At 35.6% G+C, this 12,511-nt stretch overlaps 1 protein-coding gene across 6 annotated transcripts in view; it reads left to right on the forward strand.

Annotated features, from left to right (window-relative positions):
• The window catches only part of SRGAP1 (SLIT-ROBO Rho GTPase activating protein 1), a 437,132-nt gene that overhangs the window by 127,535 nt on the left and 297,086 nt on the right, over window positions 1–12,511 (forward strand). For all 6 annotated transcript variants that reach the window (XM_053716831.1, XM_053716835.1, XM_053716834.1 and 3 more), the window contains one exon: window positions 5,085–5,247. In XM_053716831.1, the coding sequence (XP_053572806.1) occupies window positions 5,085–5,247 (163 nt within the window). The remainder of the gene's footprint in view (window positions 1–5,084; window positions 5,248–12,511) is intronic.

The raw sequence follows: 12,511 nt of genomic DNA on the forward strand, positions 1-12,511 counted from the left end.
TGCAAACCTACTGTTGTTTGGTTCTGGTGGCAGATGTGTGGCATGTTTTGCAATGAAAGCGAATGGCAAGGTGTTTTTTGTTCTATTCAGTTTTCTAACACTATATTACTTTATATTAGCCACAGCAGTGTATTTGCAGATGACTGTACAGTAAACAGTGGATGTAATAAATGAAGCAATGGCATATACTTAATAGAAATCATTGCAATATGTTGTATTCATAATTTTAGATGGATTTTGCCATTTATTTATGTTTTTAAACTTCATTTGTGCAGTGTCCATTACTTTCTGTCACATCCCTACAATGAGGATGTGATCTCTACAGGAATGTCATAAAACTTATAGAGTAACATGAGCTGATTTACTATTAAGTGAAAAGACTAGATAAACAGAGTCCGATTTGCCAATGCTCAGAACAGGCAGAATGCAACCATGTCAGTTCTCTTATCTCTCTGAGGGTATTAGCTACACTGACAATTTGTTTGCTGTTTTTTAAACAATCTGTTTCTTTTTATGTTTACTTTAATTGAACATATTTGTTTTTAAACAACTTTCCAATTTTGCTTCATTTTTTTTGGTATCCTTTATTAAAGGAGCAGCAATGCACGGCTGAGAGCTAGCTGAACACATTTGTAAACCAATGAAAACAGGTATATATGTGCAGCCACCAATCAGCAGTTTCTGAGCCTATACAGGTATGATTTTTAGCAAAGGATAACAAAAGAACGAAGCAAATTAGATAACAGAAGTAAATTGCAAATTTGTTTAAAATTGTATCTCTTTCTGAATTGTTATGGAACAAAATTGGGTTTCATGTGCCTTTCTACTGTCACATGTGCAAAAAAAAAAAGTCCTCTACTGAGCATGGCCAATAAATTGATGGCAGTTATAGCAGACTTCTCCTAGCAAAACTTCAAAGGAAAAGCTATTCCTTTGCATTCTTTAGAAACCCAGCCTTGTTGGACAGTGACAGTAAGTAATGGACCCTTCACAAATTAAAGGGACAGTTTACTCAAAAAATGTCTCCCCTTTAATTTCTTCAAAATGATCCACTTTACCTGCTGGAGTGTATTAAATTGTTTACAAGTATTTCCATTACCCTTATATTGGCATTTGACATAGTTTATTTAGCCGGTGGTATCCACACCCATCCTGAAAGTTTTTGGCCTCAAGGCCAAGCTGTGTTAACACAGCCAGTAGAAGAAATTACACTCCCAGTGAGTTATAGAAGAGATAAGGTAATATAATGTTAATTTTCCATTGTTCTCTCCAAGTATTAGTGATTGGTTTATGGACAGATATAAAATAACGAAGCAGGTATTTGAGCATGTGATAAAGTAATGAGATCTGATTATACCTACAAGCTCAACCCATTTTATTAGGTTGTGGCTTCAAAACACAAAATCAGCTAATTCATATACACAAATAAGCCTTAAAGGGACAGTCTACACCAGAATTTTTATTGTTTTAAAAGATAGATAATCCCTTTATTACCCATTCTTCAGTTTTGCATAACCAACACAGTTATATTAATATACTTCTTACTTCTGTGATTATCTTGTATCTAAGCCCCTGCAAACTGTCCCTTTATTTCAGATCTTTTGACAGACTTGCAGTTTAGCCAATCAGTGCCTGCTCCCAGATAACTTCACGTGCACAAGCACAGTGTTATCTATATGAAATACATGAACTAACACCCTCTAGTGGTGAAAAACTGTTCAAATGCAATCTGGAAGAGGTGGGCTTCAAGGTCTAAGAAATTAGCATATGAACCTCCTAGGTTAAGCTTTCAACTAAGAATATCAAGAGAACAAAGCAAAATTGGTGATAAAAGTAAATTGGAAACTCGTTTAAAATTACATGCCCTATCTGAATCATGAAAGTTTATTTTGGCCTAGACTGTCCCTTTAAAAAAGCAAATCTCATACATTTTGTATTCTGCAGCTGGTAAAAAAAGTAATTGGAAACACATTAAGGGAAAAACAATTTTATAATATACTGTCCCTTTAAATTTGAAAAAAATCAAATAAAAAGGGAAATCCTTTGAAAATGCTGAATAATGCATATTGAAATGATTTCTATTAAGTATAACTCACTGCTTAGTACTTTTTTTTATTCTAACAATGAACTGTTTTATGTTCTTTTAGTATTCCTGCTAAAATACCTCTTCCTATACAAACAAGGATTCTACTGGCCTTACTTCCTGCAATACTGCATTGTTTACAAAATTTCAAATCAGCTGAAATAATAATTGGTCTTTTGTAACTGCCAGAAAAGTGTAATTGAATCGGTAATTTACCTTTTTGTTTTTTTTCTAAATGCATAATTTTGCAATCTTGAACTTTAGGTTCCAGTCATTTGTCCAATCCTCCCTTTCTATGAATGAACAGAAATGCACTATGATTACCCAGCCATAGCTTAACTTTTTTCTTAACCTTCCTGTTGGAAGCTTGCCCTGCTAACCACCAAGCAATAGCATTCTACCCTTAGTCTTTTTCAAAAGTATTTTAACTCTGTGCTCTTTTCTATTCATGATATAAATTATTTTAATTTCCCTTCTAAGTGGTCAGATCTTCACAAGCTTTATGTGGTCAGAGCTCTATGTTGTTTATAATATATAGGTAATCTACTAAGGTGTTGGTTTGTTGGATATCTTCAGTTTTATAACGTAAAGGGTCAAGATAGAGCATCCAATTTACTTCTATTACCCTATTTTGCTACATTATCTTGGTATCTTTTGTTAATGTGGAAATATATTAAAAAGGGATCCGTTGCCAGAACGAGAAAGCCGGCAAATTATTAAAAATAGCTGACATCTGTGTTTGAAGGCAGTATTGCCGAGAGGCGTTTTACTATACATCTGTCAAGCGTAACAGTTAACCAAAGCTCTAAAGTTGCTCAAGCGCATGCTATTACTTTCAACCTGCAATACGCAGGCTACTTCTGACGCATTCAAATAGCCTTTCCGCTCTTGAGCGACAGTTAGTGCATCACTCGTAATCTAGCCCTTTATAAGGGTGCCCTGGCTCTTCTATTGGCTGATTTCTTAAAATTTGGTAGTTTTGTTAGCTTGCTTTAGGCTTTGTTGTTGTTGTAGTAGTTTATTGTTGTTTTAGCTTGTCTTCAGCTTTGTTGTTGTTGTAGTAGTTTATTGTTGTTGTGTTAGCTTGTCTTCAGCTTTGTTGTTGTTGTTGCTGTAATAGTTTGTTGTTGTTGTGTTAGCTTGCCATCAGCTTTGTTGTTGTTGTTGTAGTTTATTGTTGTTGTGTTAGCTTGTCTTCTGCTTTGTTGTTGTAGTTATAACTATTTTTTTTTTAGTTGTGTAACTATGTATTTTAGCTTTTTTTTAGCTTTGTTTAATAGTTGTAACTTTTTTTTATTTAGTTGATTGAGGGCACATAAGGGGTTAATAGTATAGAGGGGGTTAACTTGCAGGGGGATTGAGGGCACGTAAGGTGTAAATAGTTTAGAGGCACTTTATATGTATATACAAAGTTTTTAATTATATACATTTGCTTGTGTATTGCTTTTTATTTTTATTAGTGTAGTGATTTAAATTTTTTTTTGAATGTTAGATTTTTGTTTAATCATCATATTTTTTTTTCATGATATTAATATGTTATAGAAGTTAGTTTTGCTTAACTGCATTTCTTTACCTTTGCAATGTTAAACATAATGCAGTTATGTAAAACTATAAAGTTGCTGCTACTGTCTTTTCTATAACATATTAATATTACAAAAATAAATTATTGCTAAAACAAAAATTAAAACACGAAAAAAAGTTTTAAATAATTACAAATAATTAAAACACATAGTATCAGATTATACAATAAGATACATATAAATGTACATTGTGTCTAAATGTATTCCCACAGCACCTATATGTTTTATAGGAAGGGGGGGTTGTCTTTATTAGCAAGGTAGATCGCAGACATGACGTGTATATAGGCATTCTGTTGGAATTTTCTGGGCATTCAATGGGAGACATTTTAATGGGGAAACATTGATGCGAGTTTCTAATATTCAAAGCACTGCTCTCCATGTTAGGTACACCTTTTCAGGTATATCTGTCTCACCAGCTTTTCAGTTAAGAGAATTCCCAGTGTGTGAAATCTAGTGACTGTTCAGTAAAACTAAGCTTACATGTGCATTATTGGAAGTGTTCCTACACAGAAACTTGTTTTTGTTTCAGCAAATGCAGTCTATATTGTGTAGGAACACTTCAAATGCAGCCCCCCTGTGTGTTATCACAGATGGCAATGTCAGCTGAGTTTTGCTGAAACCACTAGCCCTATTGTTTCCTATGGGAGAAGCGTTGTCACTTGTCAGCACAAAGAGGGTCAGCCTACTTTTTTAGCATATATTGTCAGAACCACAGGCTGCGAGACTGGCGAGGCCAGAAAGACAGTTTATCATGGGTCTGATAATGTTTTGAGTATCAGGGCCTAGGTGAGCCAATGACATAATATTATTATTTATTATTTGTCTGCAGCGTTCAACACGCTGAGTGCCTCAGGCAGTCCACGGCAGAACGCTTTTTTGTCACTGAGTTGATTTTAGCCAATAGCGTGCTAGCTATCCAGCATAATGCCAGATGGCCGGCATGGTCATTGGCTAAGAGGTGGAAACGTCACCTCACTGAAAAATAGCATTCTGCTGCGGGCAGCCTGAGGAGCTCAGCACAGTGAACACTTCAGACAAATAAAGGAACTAGGAACTTTCAGCTTGAAGTATTTTATACTTCATGACTGAAAGTTACCTTTATTTGTTGCACAGGTAAATCCTAGCATTTGCAAAAAAGTGATTTACCATCACTTTAAGCTTTAAACTCCACTAGCCCACTAGTATCTTATTATGCCTACTACAAATAAGAATAAGGTGATTAATGGCAAGTAGAAATATTATGAACATTGTTTCAATTGCCCTTATTAAATTAAAATAATTACTGTGTAATGAAAAAGACTAGGTAAGGAATATGTAAGGTCATATTTGAAACCATTTAAGCAAAATTAATCTGTTAAATTTAGTGTAAACATGAAAAGTTATCAATTTGGGTTAATGTCTGTTTGTATTTTGCTTTGTAGAAAAGACCAGAATCTGCTGTCTCCAGTAAATTGCTGGTACTTACTTTTAAACCAAGTACGAAGAGAGAGTAAAGATCATGCAACGCTAAGTGACATTTACCTTAATAATGTGATCATGCGCTTCATGCAGATCAGTGAGGATTCAACAAGGATGTTCAAAAAGGTATGTCAATAATAGTTATTTTTGTTTTCTTTAAATGCCAATATTATCAGTTACAAAAGGAGTTGTGGTGTGTGTGGAAAATGGGTATTCTGCAGCTTTGACCCCAAAACAAATATCATAAAAAAAAAAAAAAAAATATATATATATATATATATATATATATATATATATATACTGTATGTGTGTGTGTGTATGTATATATATATATATATATATATATATATATATTTATATTTCTGCTACTTAAAATGGAGGGGTGTAATCAAATCATATACATTAATTTAATGTTTGCTCAATTAATGTTTTATTTGTATTTATATTTTTTTTAACTGTAAATTATTTATGCAGTTCTGAAAATATAATTATATGTATTGTATGTTTGTGGTGGGGTGTCTCATACATATAATTGATTTGGTCACCTTTTTTTTCATGTAAGAAATTCTGTGACGTACTTGATGCTAAATAGCATTTCCTTCCATAAGGCAGGGAGAGTCCACAACTTCATTCCTTACTGTTGGGAATTCAACACCTGGCCACCAGGAGGAGGCATTTGCCTTTCGTCACTATAGGAGGTGGCAGAGAAGTGTCAGAAGATTTCTATAGTCCTGTTATTGGTATGTTCCCTTCGAGAAAGGACTGGAGTTTTAAGTTATAATGTCAACCTCTAAGTGAGAGTATTAATGAAAGTTAGAGTCTGGAGATGCAGGGAAAGTTTTTTTCTGCGAACCCATCCAGACTGTCGCTAACAGCTTTTGAGCAATCAGTGTAGACGAGTTTCACTGCTTGCGGCTACACACTCAAGTCCATGTCAGAAGCGCTGCTGCAAGACTGCTACACTTGAGAGGCTGTGCCTGTTCCACAGCATGGATCCTGGAGGGTAAGATCATTTTTTATATATACAATTTAAAACGCTATACAGGGTCACAGTGTGGCTCCTTTATACCTCGATAGGATCAATGGTTAATATCTCCTTCAGGGAGATTATTTGAGCAGTTTGGGAAGTCAGGCAGCTGTGGCCTAGTGGCTAACTTCACGGTCTTGCAAACGAGAGGTTTGGTTATCGAATCCCTCTGCTGCTAAAAATACTTCTATAAGATCCTGCTGCAGACATCACTCCTGAGAGCGTTTTCACTGTTAGCTGTCTGGGTCTAGGAGGTGGTGAGTGCCCCAGCCATTGGGAGTATTAAGGTGCCGTTTTTCTGTCTAAATTAAAGCATTTCTTTTTGATTGTCCTTCTGTGGGTATACAAAGCTATGGAGGACTCTGATACTACATTAGAAGGTTCCACTCCTTCTGTACTGATTAATAATTCCTGTTTATATTGTGAGGAGGCTGTGGTTTGCCTGCCTGCTCAATTTTGTTCCATTTGCATTAACACCGTTCTAAAGTCTAAGAAGGGAGACAAGCCTGCTAATACTCATAGCCCTATTAGCCCTTCTGAGCCATCTACTTCTCATAAATCTGGATCCCAAGAAATTACTACCCTTTCTACATTACCCGCTCCTCATGCAGTTCCCCGCGGCTCAACTTATCCTCAATCTGGAGGGGGCTTTTTTCCAGTGGACTTTACCGTGCAGTTACAATCGGCGGTGTCTGCGGCCCTGGGTGCCTAACCTTGCTCTAACAAATGCAAGAGAAAGGTTAAACATGGTTCTCCTGACCTAGAGTCATCTAAATTTCTTTCATGTAAGTGGCAAGAGTCCATGAGCTAGTGACGTATGGCATATACATTCCTACCAGGAGGGGGAAAAGTTTCCCAAACCTCAAAATGCCTATATATACACCTCCCACCACACTCATTCCTCAGTTTTACAAACTTTGGCTCCTGTGGAGGTGGTGAAGTAAGTTTGTGCTTGATTTCTTTTATGATAGGCGCTTCTAAGCATTTTGAAGCCCAATTCCTCTCAGAGTACAGTGTTTGTCAGAGGGATGTGAAGAGAGTATCACCTGTTTAATTCATGGTTTCACTCATGGGAAATCTTTTCAAAGGCTCTCTGTTATCGGTCGTAGGGATTCATTCTCTACCGCCCTTTTCATATCGACGATATACTCTATACCATTACCTCTGCTGATATTTTTAAATATATGTGTTTACTTATATTTGTCATTAATCAGGTCTATGTATATTTCCCTTTTGCAGTCTAGCAGTTTCAGTATGAGTATCATGTTTTAGGAAGTTGAAACTTTTTTTCTTACCTTGGGTTTGTCTTTTTTCCAATTTGACTTTTTTTTCCCTTTTGCGGGCAAATCAAGGCTCGCGTGGATGCAAAATGCTGTTATTTATTGCCTCATTCTGGGCGCAAACATTTTTTTTGGCGTGAAGTTGCGCCTATAGTGACACAAGTTTCGTCATTTCCTGTGTCTTTGTTGATGCTAGTTGTTTTGGTCCGAAGTCGCGCTTGTTATGACACCAGTTGCGCCATTTCCTGGTGTTATTTTACCCCACTTCCTTTTATGCTTCTTGCTCTCTTTATTTTATATTGCCTATTTTTTTAGCATAAGCATTTTTTCCCATTCCTGAAACTGCTATATGAGGAAATTGGATATTTTGTTTAAATGTTAATTTTTTCCTTTTACATTTTGCAAGATATCTGACTGATCCTGACTCTGATGTTACTGTAGAAACTAAGATGCCCTGAACACATTTCTTCAACAAGTGTGTTTTTTATTGTCAAGCTGATTTTATTCTCTTCAGTTCAATTATGTGGCATTTATTTATTTTATTTCATGCTGATAATGTTTCTATATGTACAAATACATTTACTGTTTTTTATTTTTCAGTTTAATGTACCTGATTAATTCTGCAGATTTCACATGTTATTACTGCAATCATAAGAAGGCTATGACTGTTTTTGTGTCTTCAAATAAACTTATAAGGTCTTTCCAAAATTGTTATAAGATTTAATCAATTTTGTTTTGACTGACAGCATACTTAAGTTTATTCTACTGATGAGGGTTTCTTTGCCTCAAAGGATCCTACATCAGAGGCTATATTTGACAAATCTTTTTTATTTTTATAATTGAAATTTTTTTGTTCTTTATTAAAGAAGTTTTGATAATTCTCGGTATTATGAGTCTAGTCCTCCTATTAAATATGTTATATTCATTTAAAGATTTATTTATATTGCTCCTGAGGTTTTTTCCTATTCTAGAATGGTTTACACCCGATTCCTTTTTGGGAAAGTACTACTATTTCTTTGGAAGTTAGTACTTATTTTTAGGATCTTTTTAAGTTTCAATCTTACCTTAAAAGAGCATATTTACATACTGTTTATATTCTTAGTTCAGCTATATCTATGACTGACATTGCTGACTTTGAAGGAAATCAGTGAAGAACTGAAAAAAAGAGTACAACTATAGCACTCACAACGTTAATAAGTACATAATTGATATTGGAGCAAGGATGAAAGAAAATAAAACTTAACTTTTACTAATTTAACTAAAAACAGTGGTACAAGAGTAACTTGTTTAAAATTTGCATATGCTTACTTCAACGGGATAATATGAAAAAAACTAGTTGGAACAAGATGGAAACCTCAGAGCCTAAATAATACCCAAATAATAGGTGACCCTAAGAGATTCCACCTGTTAAAAACCTCAATAGAAATATACTGTCTGAGCTCACTAGGTGGGGTGGTCTGGATAAAATAATCGCTACTAGATGTGCCCTGGTATCGTGACTGAACCTCTGACAAGGTCTCATATATGGGTATAGGCAATATACAATATGTATGTCTCAGATAACCATACTAGGTGTGGAAAGTCATAACTCTTATCAAGCAAAAAGTTATATTAGCTTTGCAACATAGGCTATAAAGTGCCTCTAAGTGAAAGCAAATTGATGCACTTTAAAAATACCAGAAACCTATATCTATTAATTGCCGGTAATAAGGCAATGATATAAATAGTCAAAGACCTCTGGTAATACCAGAAACATATACCTTGTAATTACTGATAATATTGCTTGTTTAAAAAGTCAAAACTCTTTGTAGGAAAACAGACATATTGTATCTGCTGTCCAGTGTATGAAACAATAATGATGCCTCTAAGTATGAGTCATTGTTTTACTCTGTAGATGTCAGTGACTAGTGACCAGAGACCTATGCCTTTTATTACCAGAGACCTATATCAAAAGGCCTGTATCTAATGCCTATACCTTTTAGTTACCGATGATAATACCATGTATAAAGAATCTAAGCTTTATACCAGAAAGCAGATTATATTTGCTATCCGATGTATAACGAATAATGCCTCTAAGTATGCCTCTAAGTTATTTTCTGTCTGGAAATACAAGAGACCTATACCTATTACCAGTAATGGGGCAATAATATACAGAATCAGAATTGTCTGGTGAGCTATACCTTTTAATTACCGATAATACTGCTAGCTGTAGAAAGTCAAAAACTCACAAATATTATTTTGGCTATCCAGTGTCTAATAAAAGATGCCTCTAAGTGTGAGTTAGTAGTTTTCTCTCTGGGAATACCAGAGACCTATACCTGTTAAATACCGAAAATAGAGCATAGATATAGAAGGAGTCGGGGCTCATATTAGAGAGCCATTAAAATCAAGTAGTGTTCCAGTACACAGTGGAAAGTGCATGCAGGACAGAATAAAGTCATATACCTAGTAATACCGTTGGTATAGCTATCTAAAATAAGGGCGAGGGAGCAGGGACACCACTGACGCCCTTGTACCCCTGTTTTTAGCTAAATTGGTAAAAGTTAAGTTTTATTTTCTTTCATCCTTGCTTCAATATCAGTTATTTACCTATTATTGTTGTGAGTGCTATATTTGTACTCTTTTTTTTTCAGTTCTTTACTGATTTCCTTCGAATTATTGATCAGCACAAGCACCATCCCCTGTGAGATAATTACTATTCAGCAATCACATATATGGGAACGTTTATTTAATTATGAGTAGTGCCATTGGTATTTCTGCCATGACATTGCTGCTCTCTCAACTTTATTGTTGGACAGTTAGTATAAGCAGTTTTCAGTTTCTGAAGTATATAACATTGTTCCTTTACTTCAAAATGTATTAATTTTATTTATGATACTATATTTGTTGTCATTTAAGATTAATTTCAAATCTATGTTTTTAGCTTTTCTATTTAGATAAGCTTCATAGTTTTAATCTTGAATTTTGACATGGTCTAAATATATTTTATAATCTCTATCTTGTTAGGATAACAATTTGTTTTGATTTCTATTATCTCCACTATATCTGGAGGTAAAAAAAATAATTATGCCCTAGTTTTTGGCCGGTGATGTAGATCAGTTGGTAAATACCCTGACTACAAAAGCTTGTTCTAAGATCCAAGGGTCACAGGTTCATATCCGGCAGGGTCAATGCATCCCTTCGGCCTTTTTGAGGTCAATAAAATATGTACCATTTATTTGAGTAATAATAACTATTACTATTTCAGCTGCCAATTTAGTTAAGTCAGAGTGCAAGCACTGAAAAAGCGTATTTTTTTAGTCCTACTAGGAGAAAAGCGCTATACAAATACTAGTTATTAAGACTGCATAAAGGTGCGGTTCTCAAACCAGTTCTTCTGGTGGGGGGCAAATTAAGTTATTTTTGGATGGATTTAGTCCAAAGTCTATAGAATATTATTCTTAGGGTTTGAAAAGATTTTTAGTATGAGACCTTCTATGGGAAGATTCTTACTTTCTTTCTCAGGTTTCAATACACTCTGTGAAGGTTCTGTTTTTTTCTGAAATATGTTTTAGAACTGGAATTTTTTTCAGGGTTGTTTGTACCAGTTCCTTAGCAGGAACATGGTTTGGGTTTCTATTCAAATTTATTCTTTGTCCCAAAGAAGAAAGATTCATTCAGACCATTCTTGGATCTGAAAACTTTAAATCGTTTAGTGAGTGTCCCAACCTTCAAGATGGTGACTATAAGGACTATTATGCCTTTTGTTCAGCAAGGTCATTACATGTTCACAATAGTTGTACGGGACGCTTATCCTCACATTCCAATTCATTCAGACCACTTTCGGTTTCTGAGATTCTCTTTTCTAGGCAAGCTTTACAAATTTGTCGCCTTTCCATTTGGTCTAGCGACGGCTCCAAGGATCTTTTTGAAGGTTCTCGGTGCCCTTCTATCTGTAATCACAGAGAGCAGGGTATTGCAGTGTTTTCCTTATTTGGACGATATCTTGGTACTAGCTCAATTCTTTCATTTAGCAGAATCGCACACGATTCAACTAGTGTTGTTTCTTTAAAGACATGGTTGGAGGATCAATTTACCTAAGAGTTTCGGGATTCCTCAGGCAAGGGTCACCTTTTTAGGTTTCCAGATAAATTCAGTGTTCATGACTCTGTCTTTAACAGTCAAGAGACAAATGCCATTTTTTTAGCCTGTCTAAACCTTCAGTCTCTATTATTCTCTTCTGTGGCTGGGAAGTTTTTAGGTTTCATGACTGCAGCATTGGACGCGATCCTCTTTGCTCCTTTTCTCATGAGACCTTTGCAGCTTTGCATGTTGAATCTATGGTGCAGGGATTATTCTCAGGTATCACAGTTGATAAACTTAAATCCCAACACTCAACTCTCTCTTACTTGGTGGTTAGACCATCGTATTATTCAGGGGGCCTTCATTGTTCGTCCTTCCTGGACTGTATTCTTACAGGTCAGGGAGCTGTCTGAGTTTCGCTGACAGCACAAAGAGTTTGGAAACCTCAAAAGGCAAGGCTACCAATCATATTTTAGAACTATGTGCAATTTTCAGAACTCTTCAGGCTTGGCCTCAATTTAGGAGAGAATGTTTAATTAGTTTTCAGACAGACAATAGCACAACTGGGGTATATGTCAATCATCAGGGAGGGACTCGCATTCCTTTAGCGATGAAAAGAAGTATCTTGAATACTTTTTTGGGCGGAATTCAACTCCTGTCTAATTTCTGCGATTCATATCCCAGGTGTAGACAATTGGGAGGCGGATTATCTCAGTCGCCAGACTTTACATCCAGGGGAGTGGTCTCTCCATCCAGATTTGTTTTTTTCATATTGTACAGATGTGGGGCCTTCTAGAAATAGTTCTGATGGTCTCTCATCTAAACAAGAAATTTCCCAGATACCTTTCCAGGTTCAGGGATCCTCAGACAGAGATGGTGGATACGTTAGCAGTTTCTTGTTTTTTTCTGCTTACATTTTTCCACCTTTGGTTCTTCTTTCGAGGGTAATCTCCGAGATCATAATGGAACAGTCTTATGTGTTTCTGGTAGCACCAGCATGGCCTCACAGGTTTTGGTATGT

Source organism: Bombina bombina, chromosome 6 (assembly GCF_027579735.1).
Source record: "Bombina bombina isolate aBomBom1 chromosome 6, aBomBom1.pri, whole genome shotgun sequence".
NCBI lineage: Eukaryota > Metazoa > Chordata > Amphibia > Anura > Bombinatoridae > Bombina > Bombina bombina.